The 23,292-nt window shown below is 34.9% G+C and overlaps 2 protein-coding genes across 2 annotated transcripts; one reads left to right on the plus strand and one right to left on the minus strand.

The window, feature by feature from the left end:
• Positions 1 to 15,548: 15,548 nt before the first annotated feature.
• Positions 15,549 to 17,198, plus strand: LOC107941686 (receptor-like protein 9DC3). Its single transcript, XM_016875260.2, has 2 exons — positions 15,549 to 15,552; positions 15,976 to 17,198. Exons 1-2 carry the CDS (start codon positions 15,549 to 15,551, stop codon positions 17,196 to 17,198), a joined length of 1,227 nt encoding a protein of 408 aa, XP_016730749.2.
• A 4,939-nt stretch (positions 17,199 to 22,137) lies between these two features.
• On the minus strand, positions 22,138 to 23,013 carry LOC107941687 (uncharacterized). The gene has a single exon (XM_016875261.2). The coding sequence runs from the start codon at positions 23,011 to 23,013 to the stop codon at positions 22,138 to 22,140; it is 876 nt and encodes a 291-aa protein (XP_016730750.2).
• Positions 23,014 to 23,292: the final 279 nt, after the last annotated feature.

The raw sequence follows: 23,292 nt of genomic DNA on the forward strand, positions 1-23,292 counted from the left end.
CGTCGTTCAACTACGGGGTATCTGTTTACTCTTGCGAAAGCCCCAGTGAGTTGGAAGTCTACCTTACAGTCTACAGTAGCTGTGTCTACTACAGAGGCAGAATATATGGCAGTTACAGAAGCTGTTAAGGAGGCTATTTGGCTTAATGGATTATTGAAAGACTTGGGAGTTGTTCAAAGTCACATTAGTCTATATTGTGACAGTCAGAGTGCTATTCATTTAGCGAAAAATCAAGTCTATCATTCAAGAACCAAGCATATCGACGTAAGATATCACTTTGTGCGGGAAGTCTTTGAAAAAGGAAAAATTCTACTTCAGAAGATTCCGACAGCAGATAATCCCGCAGATATGATGACCAAGGTGGTAACAACAATCAAGTTTAATCATTGTTTGAACTTGATTAACATCCTGAGAATTTGAGCACCTTTAGGTGTATGGCGCTCGAGAGCGCATTTGGAGGCACTACAAAAGATAGCTTTATCGAATTTGGGGAGTTGAAGGAAGTATGTGAAGATGTGATTATCCTAATCAAATCTTCAAGGTGGAGATTGTTGAAAAGTCAACAAAGGTAGGAAGCAACTTGTTAAAAAGGTTGAGCAAGTTGCACCGAATGTTGAAAAGTTGAATGGGATAATTGCAATTTTGGTCCCTAATTTTTTAGGCCATTTGCAAGTTAGTCCCTGAACCTCAACTATAAATAGGCCTTTTCATTTTTCATTTCAACCATCCCAACCAATCTTTCTCTCTTAGTTTTCTCTCTTCTCCCATTTGAGAATTCTTAAGGAATTCTATTTGTTTGTAATACTTTGGAGATAGTAAAGTTATCATCTGGTGTTAGTGCCCGAGGACGTAGGTATAATTTACCGAACCTCGTTAAATCTCTTGTGTTCTTTCTTGTCCTATTTTTCTTTCAATATTTGAGGGTATAATAGTAGTATTTAATTGTGCTATTAAATTACTATAGAAGGGATATTCTGTCTAAGGAAAGACTTGGTATTTAAGAGATCCATGTGATCCACCTCTCTTCCCTGGGAATTGAACTTTGTGTGATTTTTTAGTACAATAATTTACACGCTTCCGACCCTATTGGAACAACACTTATAACAATTTATCAGGTACAATATCACATTTTATATATTATTAATGCAAGCCGCTTAAAAAAATCATTTTTTTAGTTGCTTTAGAACTTTGTTATATTATTAATTAGTTTTATAACCTTTTAGGTTATTAATATTATATTGTTGGATTAGAAAAACAAGAGAGAATTCATTACACATTTTCTTACAAATATATAAGAGATTCCCCTTAAAACCAGCAATTATAATAGCAATACAATATAATAATAAAGTCCACTCTAAAATGGACCGATGGAGATATGTCTCCAATTCTTTCTCGATCCAATCTTCATAATGCAAGAGATTTGGTTGCTTGATCCAATCTAATCTAATCTTCAAAGTAAGTTACTTTAAATGGATTGATCTTCTTAGAGAAGCTATCATAGTTTCATAATATCAGACACGTTCACTACTTAAAGATTTTATTTAAAAAATTGCCAACTATAAACATGAAAAGTTATAAAGCTTGTTGCAATGCTAGCCCATGGCCACTTCCGTTGGCATTACACAAGCCATTTCAAATACACTTACCCTAATATTTTGTATATTGTACCAATATCATGAAATATTATTAATAATTTTTTGTTTGGGTTATGGAGATTTGTTGTTTCAAAGGGTTCTTGGGGAGGTCTGTAAGAAATATATAATGCCATTTATTCTTTATATGTTAGAGTTGTGTGACCCAAATTCCATCACTTATTAAAGAAATAAAATATATTGGCAAAAATTGTACTGGGGTGTGGGGGTAGAGCCCCCGTGGTACGGACCATGCCACACAAGTAAAATCCGTACATAACTACATTTTTATTTGACATTGATTAAAATAAGATTTTTCAACCTTTAAATAAATATAGTTGAAACTCCTCTTGTATCATTCGATTTTCAGCATTAGTGAATTTCTCATCCTCTGCCCGTGGTTTTTCTTGAAAGAATTTTCCACGTAAAATCTGTGGATTTTATTTTTCTTTTCTTATTCTTTTGCGACCATTCTATTGCCATTATCGACATTTATTATAACATTATATAATGTGGAATACTATTATTCATGAAAAGAAACTCATTAAGTTAACTAATTTGCATAGGCTAAAATATTTGAACTTTCATAATAAGATAATTCGATCATGGTTTGGTTACTTCATTAAACTACAAAGTTTGTATTTGAATGCTATCAAATTTAATATTGTTTTGTTACCCATCTACTTTGAGCAATTTGTCAAAACTAGATAAAGCAACTATTTTAGACGCATATGCCTTGGAAATCTTTTAAACTTGACTTGGTTATACTTGGAGAACTTTGATGATCTTGAATATATTTTTCCATAAAAAAATTGGTTTGACAACTAACAAATTTTTCATTGCAGGTGGTCTGCGATCAAGAATATTTGATAACTTTTCGAAATTGCAAGTACTTAACTTGCAATGGAATCGGATTTTCGGTAAACTTCCAAGTAGTTTATTCAAGTGTAAAGAACTGACGTATTTATCATTGTATCACAACGCTTTGGAGGGAAGTATACCTAGAGAGATTGAAAATTTACCTTCGCTCGAATATTTATATCTTGATTACAACAACCTCAAGGGTAAGCAATTCCTCATTATATTGTGTCATTCATTTTTCTTATATAATTTCAATCAACAATTGTTTTAAATATTGAAGGATGAAATTGAACAGTAACTGTTTAGTTTAATGCTAATAAAAATGAACTTAGTCATACAGTAAATCTTTATTTGTTTTTGTGTCAATTGAGTCATCTTATCAAGTATGACTTCACTCCTCTTGTCAAGTTTGCCATCTTATAAGGAGTCGTTTTAAGCCTTTAACTAAACTCTTCAGATTTTGCACTTTCGTTACCTTAGAACTTTTTAATTGAAGTGATGAATATCATATTTGTTCATCTAGAACTGTTGTTTGTTCATATTGATGGTGGCCATTGTTATACGATGTCTTTTCGAGTTCAGTGCCTGATAGATTTTTTGGATGCTTCAGTTTTTTTTCTGGTGATATCTTGTGGTGGCTTTGTGGCATAGGGTTTTGTAAAATTTACGTTTTTTCTGAGTAATTAAAATTAGTTGGAGCTGGCATAAGTACTATCAAATTGAATGAAATTTACATGTTAAAAAAACACAACAACATACGCCTATAGTGCTCACAAAGAAACTAAGGATATGGTAGAAAAATGTTAGAAAATTTTAATATATTTAATTATATGTTTCAGGTGAAATTCCACTCGTCGTTGGAAATTTGACTTCTCTAATTGAACTCCATCTTTTTTATAACATCTTAACAGGTATAGTATCTTATTTTTATCTTTTCTTTTTGGTACATTTATGCAAATCTCTTTTAGTAGCAATAGAATTTTCTTATATTATTAATTAGCTTTATAATTTTCTGGTTTCTTAATATAATACTATTCATTGATACCTTAACAATTTTGACATTAGAAAAATGTAGGAAATACTGATAAATGGGAGAAAATTCAATAATTTGAAATAAAAATTAGTTAAATTCAATGATCCAAATATGAATTATTTGAATATTAAACTCAAATGAAAATTCCAAAATTATTTAGACTTGAATTGATTTTTTAAACCATGTTCAAAAAAAAAATTGCACACAGAGAGAGAGAGAGAGAGCGCGCTCATGATCATCTGATTTCTGATAGTTTCTTTATTGCTCGTGTCCTAAATCTTTGTTAATGGTTGAGTGAAATGGTAAAGCACATTACATTCTCAAGTGGAGAACGTAGGTTCAAACCTTGAAAATAACATTGTTGGGAGAGGCAGCCATAAACCTCGAACATTAATTGTAAAACGAACATGAACCGTAAAACAACATGCGTAATATAAAAAATAAAAAAAATATACATGTTCTGCTGCATTCGAATTCTCCTTTTGGTTTTTACAAGTCACCTTCGTCCAAAATATGGTTATAGCAAATTTGTAATCAATACGGTTGCCCAACACCCTAAACCTATTCAATATGTTGTTAAATTTTTTGTCCACGATTTGATAATTTGTTCAAGGTCAAGTTGGTGTTGATACGATATACACGTAAAAATTTCAAAAATGTCTTTATGTACAATATGTTTGTTGATTTCCTAGCAAAAATGGCATCCATATATCTTGTTTGCTTTATATACGTGGTTGTAGAAGAGTGATCTGTTTTGTAATTGTCATCTTTATGTTTAATGGAATATAGCTATGATTTTCTTTATGAAAAAAATTGTTCATCCACAATTGTTATTCCTTCTTGACTGGAATGAATTGAAGTGATGAATTTCATTGTCTTGGTTGATTTTTGAGATTTTTGGTGATATCTTGATTGCGGCTGGAGTATCTAATCCCCCTCCTCTACAGCTATGAATTGTGTTATATGGTATTTTCGTGTTCAGTGCTTGAAACTTTTTTCATGTCTTGGGATAGGGAGTTGTAAAATTTGAGTTTCTTCATACTTATTAAAACTATTAGATGCTGTTATAAATAATATAAAACTGAATGAAATTTACATGTTTAGAAAAAAAAAAAGAAAAAAGAAAAAAAGAAACAGATGCAGAAATTCTACTAGAAAAATATTAGTAAATTTTAATATATTTAATTTTATGTTTCAGGTGAAATTCCACCCGTTATCGGAAAACTCACTTCTCTTGTTATCATAGATTTTTCTTTTAACAATTTAACAGGTATAATATCATTTTTTTTCCTAAATTTATGCAATCTATTTTAGTTTCTTAATACAATGCTTTTGGCTTAGAAAAACATGAGATAATTAATTACATATAATTTCATAAAAAATATTACGTATACTTTAATTACTTTAACATTAGAAAACTGTAGGAAATATTAGGATAAAAAATCAATAACTTAAATTACAAATACCTTAAATATATTTAATTGGTAGATTTATTGTTTATTTGTTTAATTAGTTTTTTTCCCAGCCATAAGTTCATAATATTCGTCTATGGGGGAAACAGAGCATATGAGTTCTAACTTTTATTACAGACCAAGCAAAATTATCTAAATTCCAAAAATATGTTAAGTCCGTCGAGACCTACAGAAATAAATACTTACTCGAAAGCATGAGAATTAGTAGAAAACAACAATTAGAGTTATATCTAAAAAAGACTGGTGATAATTTTATTTCTTTAATAAACAAGAAAAATAAAAATAACAAAGTTTTAGAATTAAAAAACTAAAACTAAAACTAAATAAAGTAAAAAAATTATAAAATAAAATGAAATCAAGAAAAGACTCTAGCCAAAGATGAAATCTCCGTTTGATTCACAGATTCGATCATTGATGCAAGGATAACTTCAATACATTTAATAAATTTTCAATTGCTAACTCAGTACCGGGCAACCAATCTCTCCTTATCTATTCGGTAACCAAAAGGCAGCTCATTTAAAATTACTTCCCTAACCGGTAAATAAACTTGTATCTCAGTGTCCAAGATTTAACTTACTGGTAGCATTAAGAATGAGAGAGATCTAATTCTAACCAACAAACTCACCTCAATGGGGTTTGTTTAAGCTAGATCACATTCACACCATATAATTGTAAACTACAACATAAACGAGTTATGCACTTTGTCACTAGTATTAAATTGAATTAAACAATTACAGATTTAACTATTTTAATTGACAAAATAATTGTTCTAAGCTATCGAATACCGGTCACATACTCAATAAACTTGATCAATTGTAATTAAAATAGAAGATGCATGAATACTGAAGAAAAAAAGAAGAAGAGTTAAAGCACAAATAAGTCTCACGAATTTATTAAATCAATCTTTGATAAAATCTTTGACTATAAAGTTGGATTTGGAAATCCATTAAATAAAGAAAACAAAATAAAACTAAGAATGGGTAGGTCTTTGCCCTGTTTTAACCTAATAATATCTATTTATAAGGAAAAAATAATATAATAGATAAAATAAAAAAGTGCCATCAATTAATTAATGCAGAATTTTTCAAGATTTCTTGACAATTTTTGCTTCAAATTTTCATGCCATTTTTAAGTGCCTTCTTGACGTTTTTGGGCTTTATCTATAAAATAATCTTTAGATAGATCTTTCAATTCCCTTTGGATCGATAATGGAAGTCTGTAACTCAAGTTACAGTCAAAATATTGAAGTTGCACTGTGTTAAAAGTTCAAACTGTAAAAACTTGTCAAAAATAAACTTTAAGTTGATTTTTCTTTAATTATTCCCTAAATTAATGATAAATAAAATATAATCATATAATATAATTAAGAACATAAATAGCATAATTTAAAGGAAGTATTGCAAATAATTAAGAAGTTATGCACTTATTAAAATACAAACACAAATATTTGTTCTTACCACAATACTCTATTTAATTATATGTTTTAGGTGAAATTCCATTGGTCATCGGAAACATGACTTCTCTTGAGAGGATGTATTTTTCTGGTAATAAATTAACAGATATAATATCAATTTTCTTCTCCTTTTTTATGTTACAATTATGCAATCCCATCCAGTTGCATTAGTTATTTGTTATATATTATTGACTAGCTTTACAATATTTTAGTTACTTAATATAATAATTTTGGCTTTAAAAATTTTAATTATACATCTTTTACTTTGACTACTTTGACCGTAGACCAAGCTCGAATTAGTAGCTTTAACAAATACAGTAGGTGGATCACCTTTCTCACTTTCTAAAGGATAGCTAAGGCCCCTTATGCCTAAGCTCGAATCTCATTGTGGCCAAAATTTCACCAAGCTTCTCACTCTGCCCACTGAACCTCTTTAGAATAGCTTTGGACTCAGCAAGCTCTTTCTCAGTATTCTTTAAAACCTCATCTGTCTCTTGCACTAGTCTCTCAAGCTTCCCTTTATTTCCCTTCAAATTGCTCACTTTTCTCTCAAGTCATCATTCATTTGACACAATTTTTAATTTTTTGATCATTTGGAAATATGTATCTTCAAGTGTTCTAATGTCACAATCAGGTTCTTCAGTTGTTTCATAGCCTGTCTGAATAGGACTTTGAACAACAGCATTGAAGGCCTCATAGTTATTTATCTCCTCATTAGAGTCTAAAAATTCACTTTTATCCTCTTCGTCACTCCAAGTAACTGCTAAGAACTTCTGCTTGTTCTTAGTGTTGGCACATTCTGATTGAATATAGTCAAAGCTTTTACATTCATAGGACTGAACCTCTTTCTTCTTATTCTAAGAGTTATATTGTTTTGGTCAAAACTTTTTGTTGGTGTTGCTGGACACCAAATCTACTTGAGGTCTCCTTTTTGAAATTCTTTTTAATGCCTTGTTAAAATTTTGGGACAGCAAAGTTATTTGCTGTTTGATTTTATCAATGGCCTCAGCCCAACAACTTTTTTAGGGGCCAAAATTAAATTGTAAATTTTACGAGTAAAAATGCAGTTTTATTATTTTAATAATTTATATATCTTTATAATTTTTAAAAGATTAAAAAAAATTATTATTTTTAAGAGTGTCAAAATATAATTTTATCTTAATTAATTTAAAATTTTAAAAATTTTAAAAGACCTAAATAAAAATTTTTCCATTTTAAAGGTAGATAGGGGCCCATCAACTACTCCACTGAATGCCTCCCCTGTCTACTTTCCTTTTAGAATAGTAGGTTGAACATTGAAGGCAATATGTTCTTCTCTGCAAAGGTGGATTTAGCCTGCCCGCACCGCTAAAATATAAAATTATTATATAAGCTCTTAAAATTTTTTAAAATTTTAAATTATTAAAGATAAAATTATATTTTACCTCTTTAAAATTATAAAAATTTAATTTAATTATTTAAAAATTATAAATATATATTATAAAAAATTAAAATTTCATTAAGCCCTCTAAGTTCTAGCTTTGCCTCTGCTTCTCTGGTCTCAACTTGTCATGCTTTCCTTCTTCGAGATTTAGCTCAAAGGCTCCAAGAGAACCTAACGGCTCATCTAATCTAACAGCGATGATATCCTTGGCTTCTTTTATTACTGTGACTTTAATAACAAAATATTCTGGAAGTAACCTCAAAAACTTTTCTCACCAGTTTAACCTCGAAAAAAACGTTCACCAAGATAAAATATCTCATTAGATTTGTCACATAATCTAACATGGTAGGCATGATCTGCAATTTGGACATTCAAAAAGTTGCATTCCCTCCATGGTGGTTCTGTGAAATGGTCCAAGCTTCTTTTGTTGATTTACAAGTTGAGACCATTTTGAACTGCCCCATGTCAACTCGGCCGAATATAGTATACAAGGCTTTGGAGTTTTCTAGACAACCCTTCTCTCATCAACAGTATATTGATTCTTTTCATTAGCCTTTGTTGTTCCATAAGAATCAATATTTACCTCAAGTTTTGTCCATCCTTCCTCAACATCTTCCCATGTAGCTTCATAAATGGACATTATAAATCCCTCATTCAAGTTTTCCAATAAGCATAGTTTGAAGATCCAACAAGTAATCTTGAGATATGAACTTCCTACTTTCATGGCCTCAATGGTAGCAAAATGTGATAGGATCATCTTCAAACAACTCTTGAAGCCTACTCTAATACCAATTGAAAAAACAATAAGTTTGCTTCTTGTTTAAATTGATGTCTAGACACGAGTTTGAACAAGACAGTGAACAAAGGCAATAAGCAAAGAGAGTAAAAGAAGACATAAGCATATAAGCTTAATTGATGCAGTTAAAAAATAATTCTACTCTACAGAGCCTCACTTGATGAATAGTTTGATCAAGTAAACTATTGACTAAAGCCTAATCTACTCTTACATAAGAAACATTTGCAGCCTTAATAGATAACCCCAACTTGTTATAACTATTCACTCAAATTACCTCCCTTATAGCTAGTTTAAAACTCTCCAACAAACCTATGAAATAAGTATTAAATACAAGTAAAAATTAGCAACAAAGATACTAGCAAAAGCAACATAAGTAGTTTTCCAAAAATTTGTATCTAACCATGCGAATAAGGTGCTTATTTATGGGCAATATCAGAAACTCCCCTTGGTAGTTTTGTGAAGATAGAATTATCATTTTAATTGCATGATTATCCAGAATAAAAACCTCCAATCAATATAAATCCTTATAAGCCAAGTAAAATCAACAGCTTAATCACCGAGTAAATGACTTATAAGATAAAGATAAATATTTAAGGAAAGGCATGTTGATCAGCATCATTTAGGAAGAGATAAAACATGCTTCAAGAATCATTTAGATTTAGAGAAAATAATTAAGGAGGTGAAAGTCAAAGCGCCAACAATCTACTCTACTTGAGTTGTCTTAAAGACATGTCCAAATTGTTGCCTAAAGGTTTGTCTGGACATCTATTCGAACATGGATTAATAACCAAGTAGTGCAATGAGCTATTTGAATATGAGTTAAACATTAGCAATAGGACAACTATAGTCCCAACAAGATTCAATAATAAGCTTTGATTTGCCAACTAAAATTTCACAACAAAGCAATGCTAGAAAATGGTAAATCAATAAGCTCTCCCTATCAATAAAGTTGTTGGCCTTTTTCATTTCCATATTTCTACTTCCACAACCCTTCCATTCTTCTTTTTACACACTGCGTCAAAATCCTTAGGAATGCACCAACAACGATTTATAAAGATTTTTCCGAACAAAAGGTCCATAAAGAAACCCTGCACTTTTTTCATATTCAAGAGTGTGGAAGAGAGAGTTAATCATCATGTGAGTTCTTACTAGTTTCTTTACTGACTTTCTACTCTAACCCTTTTGGTCGTACACACTACACTTTCCTTAAAACTGTGGGATTGTGCGACCTTTTGTGTTGCATATAGATTGTCCTTGTTGAAAAGTCAACAAAGGTAGGAAGCAACTTGTTAAAAAGGTTGAGCAAGTTGCACCGAATGTTGAAAAGTTGAATGGGATAATTGCAATTTTGGTCCCTAATTTTTTAGGCCATTTGCAAGTTAGTCCCTGAACCTCAACTATAAATAGGCCTTTTCATTTTTCATTTCAACCATCCCAACCAATCTTTCTCTCTTAGTTTTCTCTCTTCTCCCATTTGAGAATTCTTAAGGAATTCTATTTGTTTGTAATATTTTGGAGATAGTAAAGTTATCATCTGGTGTTAGTGCCCGAGGACGTAGGTATAATTTACCGAACCTCGTTAAATCTCTTGTGTTCTTTCTTGTCCTATTTTTCTTTCAATATTTGAGGGTATAATAGTAGTATTTAATTGTGCTATTAAATTACTATAGAAGGGATATTCTGTCTAAGGAAAGACTTGGTATTTAAGAGATCCATGTGATCCACCTCTCTTCCCTGGGAATTGAACTTGGTGTGATTTTTTAGTACAATAATTTACACGCTTCCGACCCTATTGGAACAACAAGTGGTATCAGAGCCGAAGGTTAATCGTAGTATGCTCTGTGGTTGCAGTTTAAACTGATCTTCCACATCAGAAAAGATTTCCTTAGGTATATATTGAAAGATTATGGAGAAAACGGTCGGTGTAGGAGCTTCAACATCGTCCATGTGGACAAGACCGACAATTGCAAATACAAGACTGGCCGTGGAGATCTTTGATGGCACAGGCCATTTTGGTATGTGGCAAAGTGAGGTTCTAGATGCCCTTTTTCAGCAGGGTCTAGACATTGCCATTGATGAAGAAAAACCAGATGATGTGCAGGAGAAAGATTGGAAGGCGATCAATCGGTTGGCATGTGGCACAATTCGATCATGCCTTTCTCGAGAGCAGAGGTATGCTTTTTCAAAGGAGACTTCTGCAAATAAGTTGTGGGTGGCACTTGAAGAAAATTTTTGAAGAAAAACAGTCAAAATAAGCTCCACTTGAAGAAAAGACTGTTTCGCTTCACATACGTCCCAAGTACCACAATGAATGATCACATCACCAAATTTAATCAGTTAGTCACTGATTTGCTGAATATGGATGAGACATTCAAAGATGAAGATTTGGCTTTGATGCTGTTGGGGTCACTTCCTGAGGAGTTTGAGTTCCTAGAAACTACTCTACTTCATGGCAGGAGTGATATATCTCTGAGCGAAGTCTGTGCGGCCTTATACAGTTATGAACAGAGAAAGAAGGACAAACAGAAAAACTCAATCAGAGATACAGAAGCTTTAGTAGTCCGAGGTCGTTCATACACTCGGAAGAAAACTCAAAAGGGGAGATCAAAGTCAAAGTCCAGACTCGGGAAAGATGAATGTGCTTTTTGTCATGAGAAAGGCCACTGGAAGAAAAATTCTCCAAAGCTGAAGAATAAGGGAAAAGCTGCTGTAGATGCTTGTGTTGCAAAGCATGATACTAGTGACTCTGAACTATCACTAGTTGCATCATCATCGTCGTTCCATTCAGATGAGTGGATATTGGATTCGGGTTGTACCTATCATATGTCCCCTAACCGGGAGTGGTTCTCTGATTTAGTAGAACTAAATGGAGGAGTTGTTTATATAGGCAATGACAATGCCTGTAAAACTGTTGGGATAGGTTCAATCCAATTAAAGAATCAAGATGGATCAACCAGAGTTCTGACTGATGTTCGGTACGTGCCCAGTTTGAAGAAAAATCTCATCTCATTGGGAGCCTTGGAATCCAATGGTTCAGTTGTTACTATGAGAGATGGGATTTTGAAAGTGACATCTGGCGCACTTGTGATATTGAAGGGCATCAGGAAAAATAACTTGTATTACTACCAAGGTAGTACAGTTATTGGAGCAGTCGCTGCAGCTTCCGGTAACAAAGACTTGGACTCAATGCAGTTGTGGCATATGAAGTTAGGACATGCCAGCGAAAAATCCTTGCAAATTCTGGCAAAGCAAGGATTGTTGAAAGGTGCAAAGGCTTGCAAATTAAAATTTTGTGAGCACTGTGTTCTGGGAAAGCAAAAGAGAGTGAAATTCGGCACTGCTATCCATAATACAAAAGGTATTTTGGAATATATTCACTCAGATGTGTGGGGGCCTTCCAAAACACCTTCGTTGGGAGGAAAACACTACTTTGTTACTTTTGTTGATGACTTTTCCAGAAGAGTTTGGGTGTATACCATGAAAACTAAAGATGAAGTGCTTGGAGTTTTTCTTAAATGGAAAAATATGATCGAAAACCAGACTGGCAAGAAAATCAAGCGGCTTAGGACGGACAATGGAGGGGAATATAAAAGTGATCCGTTCTTCGATGTGTGCCAAGAGTATGGTATTGTTCGACACTTCACAATTAGGGATACACCACAACAGAATGGAGTGGCAGAGCGTATGAATCGAACATTGCTGGAGAAAGTTCGATGTATGTTGTCCAATGCTGGGTTGGGCAAGCAATTTTGGGCTGAGGCTGTGACATACGCTGGCCATCTTGTTAATCGTTTGCCATCATCTGCATTAGAAAGAAAAACTCCTATGGAGGTATGGTCTGGAAAACCGGCTACAGATTATGATTCCTTACATGTGTTTGGATCCACTGCATATTACCATGTGAAGGAGTCAAAGTTAGATCCGAGGGTAAAGAAAGCTCTCTTTATGGGAATCACTTCTGGAGTGAAGGGATTTCGTCTTTGGTGCTTAAGCACAAAGAAAATGATCTGTAGCAGAGATGTTACCTTTGATGAATCTACCACATTGAAAAAGATAGCAGATAAAGATATTCAGATGAGCAATACTCCACAGCAGGTGGAGTGTACTCCAAAACAGGTGGAGTTTGAGCAGATGGGGATTTGCCCAGTTAATAAGTCTAATTCTCCAGCCACAATGGAGGAATTAGAGGTTGAAGAGGTTCTGACCCAAGAACCACTAAGTACACCAGAACCAGTTGCAGTTGCAAGGCCACGGAGAGAAATTCGTAAACCTGCTCGATTTACTGATATGGTGGCCTACGCCCTTCCCGTTGTTGATGATATTCCTATCACTTATCAAGAAGCAATGCAAAGCTTAGAAAGTGATAAATGGAAAAGCGCCTTGGATGAAGAAATGCAGTCTCTCCGGAAGAACAATACTTGGGAGTTGGCGCAATTACCGAAAGGTAAAAGGGCAATCGGATGCAAGTGGGTATTCGCAAAGAAAGATGGATCTCCTAGCAAGAAGGATATTCGCTACAGGGCAAGATTGGTAGCTAAAGGCTACGCTCAGAAGGAGGGAATTGACTACAATGATGTATTTTCCCCTGTTGTGAAGCATTCCTCCATTAGAATTTTGTTGGCCTTGGTAGCACAGTTGAATTTGGAGCTAGCTCAACTTGATGTTAAGACGGCTTTCTTGCATGGTGAGTTAGAAGAGGAGATCTATATGACTCAGCCCGAAGGATACACAGATGCTGGTGGTAGAAATTGGGTTTGTAAGCTGAACAAATCGCTATATGGATTGAAGCAATCCCCGAGGCAGTGGTACAAGCGATTTGATAGCTTTATGAGAAGGCAGAAGTACACAAGAAGCAAATATGACAATTGTGTATATTTGCAGAAGCTGCATGACGGATCTTTCATTTATCTACTCTTGTATGTTGATGATATGTTAATCGCTTCGAAGAGCCAAAATGAGATAGATAAGCTGAAGGCTCGGTTGAATCAAGAGTTCGAGATGAAAGATCTAGGTGAGGCCAAGAAGATTCTCGGTATGGAGATAAGTAGAGGTAGACAGAGAGGCAAGCTTTGTTTGAATCAGAAGCAATATCTGAAAAAGGTATTACAATGTTTTGGTGTAAATGAAAACACAAAACATGTAAGTACCCCACTTGCTTCTCATTTGAAACTTAGTGCTCAATTATCTCCGAAAACTGAAGAAGAAAGAGAATATATGGCGAAAGTCCCATATGCTAATGCAGTTGGGAGTTTGATGTATGCGATGGTGTGTACGAGGCCTGACATTTCACAAGCTGTTGGAGTTGTGAGCAGGTATATGCATGATCCTGGAAAAGGACATTGGCAAGCTGTGAAATGGATTCTACGGTATCTTCGAAAAACCGTAGATGTTGGTTTAATTTTTGAACAGGATGAAGCACTTGGTCAGTTTGTAGTTGGATATGTTGATTCCGACTTTGCTGGTGATTTAGATAAACGTCGTTCAACTACGGGGTATCTGTTTACTCTTGCGAAAGCCCCAGTAAGTTGGAAGTCTACCTTACAGTCTACAGTAGCTGTGTCTACTACAGAGGCAGAATATATGGCAGTTACAGAAGCTGTTAAGGAGGCTATTTGGCTTAATGGATTATTGAAAGACTTGGGAGTTGTTCAAAGTCACATTAGTCTATATTGTGACAGTCAGAGTGCTATTCATTTAGCGAAAAATCAAGTCTATCATTCAAGAACCAAGCATATCGACGTAAGATATCACTTTGTGCGGGAAGTCTTTGAAAAAGGAAAATTCTACTTCAGAAGATTCCGACAGCAGATAATCCCGCAGATATGATGACCAAGGTGGTAACAACAATCAAGTTTAATCATTGTTTGAACTTGATTAACATCCTGAGAATTTGAGCACCTTTAGGTGTATGGCGCTCGAGAGCGCATTTGGAGGCACTACAAAAGATAGCTTTATCGAATTTGGGGAGTTGAAGGAAGTATGTGAAGATGTGATTATCCTAATCAAATCTTCAAGGTGGAGATTGTTGAAAAGTCAACAAAGGTAGGAAGCAACTTGTTAAAAAGGTTGAGCAAGTTGCACCGAATGTTGAAAAGTTGAATGGGATAATTGCAATTTTGGTCCCTAATTTTTTAGGCCATTTGCAAGTTAGTCCCTAAACCTCAACTATAAATAGGCCTTTTCATTTTTCATTTCAACCATCCCAACCAATCTTTCTCTCTTAGTTTTCTCTCTTCTCCCATTTGAGAATTCTTAAGGAATTCTATTTGTTTGTAATATTTTGGAGATAGTAAAGTTATCATCTGGTGTTAGTGCCCGAGGACGTAGGTATAATTTACCGACCCTCGTTAAATCTCTTGTGTTCTTTCTTGTCCTATTTTTCTTTCAATATTTGAGGGTATAATAGTAGTATTTAATTGTGCTATTAAATTACTATAGAAGGGATATTCTGTCTAAGGAAAGACTTGGTATTTAAGAGATCCATGTGATCCACCTCTCTTCCCTGGGAATTGAACTTTGTGTGATTTTTTAGTACAATAATTTACACTCTTCCGACCCTATTGGAACAACAGTCCTTTGGGTTCCTAGATGTCACTTTCCTCTAGAATTTGGTTCTAGTATACAGAGTAGAACTACGAACATGAATTCGGTCGCCGAACACCTTATACCCATTCAATATGTGCTTATGGCTTTCTCAACTTCAATTGAATTTGCATATCTAACAAACCTGAATCTCTTTCCCACTTTGCTCCTTTTTCTGGGAAAGAATACGTCCATGACGTTACCATGGTAATGAAAGATCACCCATAATCCCTTCTACTGCATCTTAGGTGGAAGTTGTTAATGAAACGTAGGGGAGAAGGAAAAAACGCAATTTCTATGGGTAAGAATTTCATTATATATTTTTAATGGGTCCAAAAATTATTTTACTATTTTATTAACTTAAAATTACAATCTCTAAAAGGATTAAACAATAAATTTTTTAGAGTCAATAGGCAATTTTACTCTATTGACTTAATTTTTTTATTTTTTAAAATGGACTAACAATAAATTTTCCATTTTGGGAGAATGATGGAATGAGTAACAAACTTACCTCCTCTCATCACACTGTTGTTTAGTTTGTCTTTATATATTAATTTTCAAGTAGGCATTTTGTAAAAACTTATAAACACTATGTCAACTAACTAGATTCATCCATGTGTTACACTAGAAATGTAGTTTATTTACTTCTTTTGTTTGTTTTTTTTTTTTTGTTTCAAAGAATCTTCAAATTCCTAATTCTAATATAGTCCAAATTTTCTTTCAGGACGAATTCCAACTCCACCACCTTCACTGCTTTGGTACTTTGTTTCAAGAAATAAATTAGTTGGAGACATCCCTTCTTCAATATGCAATTCAAGTTCCCTTAAAGTTCTCACTTTATGGAACAACAGTTTTAACGGAACAATTCCCGAGTGCATTGGAAACTTGAGTTCTTCTCTTTCACACGTTGATCTAGGGAACAATAATTTTCATGGTAAAATACCAGAATGTTTTGCTAAATATTGCACGTTACAAAGTTTTCGCATCAACAACAACCAAATAGGACGGTCACTGCCACGATCTTTAGGTAATTGCAAAGATTTGAACCTTCTTGATGTTGGGAACAACAATTTGAATGACACTTTCCCGAACTGGTTAGGAAATTTAGATCATCTACAAGTTCTTGTCTTGAGATCGAATAAATTCTTTGGCCAAATGGATAACTCTGATGTTACAGTTTCCTTCACTCGTTTGCACGTCATTGATCTTTCTTGCAATGACTTCAGTGGCTACTTACCTACCAATTTTTTTAAAAATCTACATTCCATTAGAAAGGGGCATGAAAATAAACTTGAACTAGAGTACATGGAAGATGTATCAGATTATATTGCTTTCAATTATGTTTATGGTTTATCTTTAACAGTAAAAGGGTCGGAAATAGAGTTTCAATCGTTGTCAACCATATGGATGGTAATTGACTTTTCAGACAATCAATTCTTCGGAGCATTGCCCAAAACACTTGGTGAGCTTCATTCACTTATTGTCCTAAACCTCTCTCATAATTGCTTAACAGGTCCTAGTCCATCATCATTAGGTGACCTGTCTGAACTTGAATCATTAGATCTCTCATCAAACAAGTTCCAAGGAAGAATTCCAACAGAGTTAACAAATCTTGGATTCTTAGAGGTGCTAAACCTTTCTCAAAATAATCTCAAGGGACCCATTCCTCAAGGCAAACAATTTGATGGTTTTACTAATGATTCTTACAAAGAAAACTTGGGTTTATGCGGCTTTCCATTGTCAAAAAGATGTGATAATGATAGGGGAACTTTGGTCAAATTTGATAGAGATGATGATGAATTGAATTGGAAATTTTCTATATTGATGGGGTACGGATGTGGATTGGTGTTAGGATTGAGTATGGGATACATCGTATTCACGACTGGAAAACCATGGTGGTTGATTATGATCATCAAGCTAGTTCAGCAAAGATTTACAAGAAGGTAGAGAGGTGAGCCCTTCTGCGATTTTTTTCTTTTTGAAATAGAAGCTATGGGTAGAGCACAGAAAACCTCATTGCTTGGTGATATGTGGGCCTTTTTCTATAGATGTTTTATAAGTGTGCTACCTGGGTTTTTTATTGTATGTTGTGTTGTTCTGTAACTATATAAGGTGGCCCTTGTGTGTTTTGACTTAATGGACACTTTCCGTGTGTTTCCCTATCTTTTCAATAAAACTAATATATATATGTGTGTGTGTGTTTTCTCTTAATGGACACTTTCTGTGTGTTTCCCAATCTTTTCAATAAAACTAATCTATATATATATAGATACACATTTATATCAAACATATATCTACATGCAAATACAAATCACAAATCAATCGCGATATCAAATTCATTATCTCATCGTTTTAGAGAGATACAATTACCTCGCATTTATTTCATACTTATTTATAATGACTTACTTCATATTTATTTATAATGACTTACTAGACTATGAACCAGTTATTAATAGTTATTATTCATTTTCAAACCTCAAAATTTTTATCTTTTACAACTAGGTCCTCAATAGTATATATTTTATCAAACAATTTAAGCTTGATTTACTTCTACCCAATACATTTCTAACACACTATTATCATGAATTAATTAGCCTTTCTCGTGCATGACTTTAAACTGTAGCATTCAAGATTTCCTTAAAACTTCCAACCATGGAGATTCAATCAATATCTTAACAATTCTCAAATCTAATACATGGGCTAATTAAATTCAACATCCTTAAAGCATAAAGTAATAAAAATTAAGAAAGAAAACTTACTTAGAACCTTTGGCAAGCTCACGGTTATGATGATTTGCAAGGAAAACCTAAACTTTTGTTTTGTTTTGCCTATAGCCAAATGTTGAATAAGAAAATGGGAAAGATAAGTTTTCTCTTTCTTTCCGTTACCATACTTTTAATATGATAAATTTCTATTAATTAAAATACAATCCTAAATGAAAAACCTAAATTCGAGGAAACAGATGGCATGGAATTGAATATTGAGAATAAAAAGAAGGAACCAGCCAGTATAGTGGTAAGCGACGCAAGATAAAAAAGATATGACCAAAGAAGGCTTGAATTTTGGTATATTCTTCCACATCCATAGTCTCTCTGCATTCATGGTGGAGGTGACCCCTCCATCTCACACTTCCCTAGAGATATAGAATCGAAACAGAGAATTGACTGCGGCCTCTAATCTATTTTTCTCACTCGGATAATTAGAATGACCTAACGAAAGAAACTCAGAATGAGAATTGAGTGTGGATATTCAAATCGATTATGAAAAAAATATGTAGAGAAAATTCAAACTAAAATTAAGAAAAAAGCAAGAATAACGAAAAGAGAGGGATCTAAGGAGAGCGGTAACTCACAACGGGTCTTTATTGAGTTTTTCACACAGGAAGAAAAACAGATCTATTTTACCCGGGTAAAATATGAACAACTTGTTGAATTTGGAGCAACAAAGTAATATTCCCGGATAAAGTATGAAGTAAGTTTTTGATTCAAGAAAAAGAACAGACATAAGCAAAAAGAATGAGGAGTTGAGAGAACAAGAAGATGATCAGTACATTACATTGATCCATCAAATATGATATACATAGAGAGCTTACAACAAACATTTTAACTTGTTGAAATGAACAAACATTAAATTTTCTAATGATAACCTAGGACCTGTTTAAAACTGGAAAGTAATTGACCAACTTTATCCAGTCAAAAAGTTTCTGTCAAATCATATACAGGTCGTCTGTCACACCAAAACGTACTTTACCCAGGTAAAAACGTACATTTGCAGTTGCTGTATTTTATCCGGGTAACATACATACTGCTGTTTTTTGCCACCTTTAACACTCCTCCTTGGCTACAAAACAGTAGACTAAAATTTGCTTCTTCAAATACTCGAACCTGGTGCCAACTAACGGCTTGGTCAAAATGTCTGCCAATTAAACTTCTGAGCAGCAATGGACCAAGTTGATCTCCTTTGACAACTCTGTCTCCCTCACAAAATGGTATTTGATCTTGAAATGCTTAGTTTTGCCATGAAACACAGGGTTCTTGGCAATTGCAACAGCTGATTGATTGTCAACTTTGATCTCTGTTGCTTCAACTTGTTCTTCATTCAAGTCATACAAAAGTTTCCTAAGCCAAATGGCTTGATTAACAGCCCCAGCAGCTGCAATATACTCTGCTTCAGCTGTTGATTGAGCAACAGTTTGTTGCTTCTTTGAGCTCCAGCTAAAAACTCCTGATCCCAGAGTGAAAAAGTATCCTGATGTACTCTTCATATCATCAACCGAGCCAGCCCAGTCACAATCTGAATAACCGACCAGCTTCAGTTCCTCAGCTCTCTCAAACTTTACACCATAGCCTAAGGTGCCTTTAACATACCTTAGGACTCTTTTAACAGCTTTAAAATGTGTAACATTATAGCAGTGCATGAATCTTGATAGAAGGCTAACAGTATATAAGATGTCTGGCCTTGTTGCTGTCAAGTAGAGTAGACAACCAACCAAACTTCTATACTCCTTTTCATCTACTCGATCATGCTCACTAGTGCTTGAGAGTTTCTCTCCTAATGCAACAGGAATGCTCACAGGCTTGCATTTTGACATGTTGAATTTACTTAAAACTTTCTAAGCGAATGCTTGTTGGCTTATAAAAATGCCATGCTCATTCTGATTAACTTCCATACCAAGGAAGTAGGTCATCAAACCTAAATCAGTCATCTCAAACACATCTAGCATTTGTTTCTTAAAATCTTTAATCAGCTCACCCTTGCAACCAGTTACTAATAAGACATCCACATAAAGTGAGACTATCAACAAGGTTTCTTTTTCAGCCTTCTTCACATAGAGTGTAGGCTCACTTATGCTCTTCTCAAATCCAAGATTCGACAGGTATGCATCAATACTGTCATACCAGGCCCTTGGAGCCTGTTTTAGGCCATACAAAGCCTTATTGAGCTTGTAAACCTTGTGTTCTTCATCAGCAACCTTAAATCCTTCAGGCTGTTCTATGAAGATTTCTTCCTTGAGAAATCCATTTAAGAATGCTGACTTTACATCCAATTGATACACCTTCCACTGTTTTTGAGCAGCTAAGGCAAACAACAACCTTATGGTGTCTAACCTTGCAACAGGTGCAAAGGTTTCAAAATAATCAACACCTTGCTGCTGACTGTACCCCTTCACAACTAGTTTGGCCTTATGCTTGTTCAGAGATCCATCTGCATTGTTCTTGGTCCTGAACACCCATTTGACACCTATTATCTTTCTGTTTACTGGCTTATCAACCAGCTCCCATGTGGCATTTTTATGGATCATCTCCATTTCAGCTTCCATAGCCTTCTTCCAGCATTCTTCTTTAGCAGCCTCTTCAAAATTTGAAGGTTCAACTATTGCAACATTACATCTCTAGTAGATGTCTGCAATGGTTCTGGTGTCTCTCACAGGTTCTTCATCAAAGTCTTCATCAGCTGGCCCTTCTTCAGCTAGTTCCAGACTATTTTCCAGCTGATCTTCATCAGTCAACCTTGCATCAGCATCATTCCAGCTCCATGCTCTACCTTCATCAAACCTCACATCCCTGTTCACTAATATTTTCTTTGTTGAGGGATCATACACCCTGTACCCCTTATTGGTACTGCTGTAGCCAACAAATATTCCTGGAGCAGCCCTTCTCTCAAGCTTGGTTCTCTTTTCTGCTGGAATAAGGGCATAGCAAACACAGCCAAACACTTTTAAGTGTGAAACAGAAGGCTTGATTCCATGCTAGGCTTCAAAAGGAGTCTTTTCCTTCACAGCAACAGTTGGCAACTTGTTGAGCAGGTACACTGAGGTATTGACAGCCTCAGCCCAAAACTTGCTTGGCAGCTTGCTCTCAAACAACAAACATCTGGCCATATCAAGTACTGTTCGATTCTTCCTCTCACATACTCTATTTTGTTGAGGAGTACAGACTGTTGTTAGCTGATGGTGAATCTTAGCTTGTTCACACAACTTCTGGAATCTTTCAGACAAATACTCAGTGCCATTATCTGTTCTTAAAGCCTTAATCTTGCAACCAGACTGATTTTCAGCCAATGCCTTAAATTTGTTGAAGGCTTCAAACACTTCTGATTTCTGCTTTAAGAAATAAACCCAGCAAAACCTGGTTAGATTATCTATAAACAACACAAAATACTTACTGTCATTTAAGGAAGAGGTCTTCATTGGTCCACAGACATCAGAATGGACTAACTCAAGTCTTTCTCGAGCCCTCCATGCCACATTAGCAGGAAAAGGTAACCTGGTTTGCTTACCGAGTTGGCAAACCTCACAGACAGTGTCTTTTGGTTCAATTTTTGACATGTCTTCAACCAAGTTCAGCTTATGCAACTGATCAAGTGACTTGTAATTCACATGTCCAAATCTCTTGTGCCATAGACTAGCATCATCAACAAGGCTGGTGTAAGCCCTCTTCTCTAGATGATTGACATCAAGAATAAAACACCTATCTGTCATTGTTACTGTGACCAACTCCTAACCATAAGAGTCTTCAACAATGCATGAGCCATTCTTGAAAGCAAGTGAGTAACCTTTTTCTACAAGCTGACCAAAACTAAGTAGATTCTGATCTATGTTAGGCACAAAAAGTACATCAGAAATCACTTTGCTACCTGACTTTGTGTTGATCACCACATTGCCCCTGCCTTTGGCTTCAATCAGATTCCCATTGCCAATCCTGATCTTTGAGGCAAAACTTCTGTCGAGCTCCTTGAACAGTCTTTCATCAGTTGCCATGTGGTGTGTGCAGCCACTATCCACTAGTCAATCACAACTGACTTTGCTCGAGGTTGCAAAACAGGAGGCTGTAAAAACATGCTCCTCCTAAGTTTGAAGATCCTCAGCAGCCTTAGCTTGCATTTTTTACTGAGCTTGTGCCTTCCCTCTGTTTTTGCACACCCTCTCAACATGTCCCAGCTGTTTGCAGCTCCTGCACTGAACATCTGGTCTGTGCCAGCAGTTCTTCTCCAAATGTGAAGTTTTCTTGCAGTGAATGCATGGTGGAAATCTATTCTTCCCTGCATCTCTCCTTGATTTCTCCCTTCTATCGACCCAAGGTTTCTTCCCCTTTTGACTAGAACCTGAACCTTTCTTGGCCTTTGCTTGGAAAGCTCCTTCAGGATGCTCTTCCTGCCTATTGGCCCTTCTTTGCTCAAGTGCATATAGGGAATTTACCAACTCAGACAGTGAGATGGCTGATAAATCCCTCGAGTCCTCCAATGAAGAAATCTTTGACTCAAACTTCTCTAGAAGAGTTGTAATGACCTTTTCAACAACTCTGCTCTCACTGAAATCATCACCAATGAGCCTAATATTGTTGACTATGGTCATTATTTTGTCAGAGTACTGCTTAATGGTCTCTGACTCTCTCATCTTTAGATTCTCAAAATCCCTCCTAAGATTGATCAGCTGCTGCTGCCTTGTCTTGACTGACCCCATAAACTCCTCCTTTAGCTTCTCCCATGCTTGCTTTGGTAAGTCACATGCCATTATCCTAGTAAAAATCACATCCGATACTCCATTTTGCAAGCAAGCCATTGCTTTATGCTTCTTGGCACACTCTTCACTATGTTGCCTCATCTGAGCAATGGTTGGATTGGCCCTCAATAGAGGTGGTTCAGCATCATTCTCGATCACACTCCACAAATCATGTGCTTGAAGGTATGTCTTCATCTTAACTACCCAAATGTGGTAGTTTTCTCCAGCAAACACAAGTGGTGGTGGTGGTGTAAAACTCATTTTTGCAGCAAACAAACAGATCAATAAAAAAACAGCTTCTGCTTCTTTTCTCTCAAACACAACCAAGGTCCTCAAAGACTTAGGCTCTTGATACCATTTGTTGAGTTTTTCACACAGGAAGAAAAACAGATCTATTTTACCCGGTTAAAATATGGACAACTTGTTGAATTTAGAGTAACAAAGTAATATTCTTGGATAAAGTATGAAGTAAGTTTTTGATTCAAGAAAAAGAACAGACAGAAGCAAAAAGAATGAGGAATTGAGAGAACAAGAAGATGA

The sequence above is a fragment of the Gossypium hirsutum genome, chromosome A11 (genome assembly GCF_007990345.1).
Source record: "Gossypium hirsutum isolate 1008001.06 chromosome A11, Gossypium_hirsutum_v2.1, whole genome shotgun sequence".
Lineage (NCBI taxonomy): Eukaryota > Viridiplantae > Streptophyta > Magnoliopsida > Malvales > Malvaceae > Gossypium > Gossypium hirsutum.

Excerpts from the sequence above, each read along its gene's own strand:
- LOC107941687 (XM_016875261.2), bottom strand. The coding sequence starts at position 23,013 with ATGAGTTTTACACCACCACCACCACTTGTGTTTGCTGGAGAAAACTAC.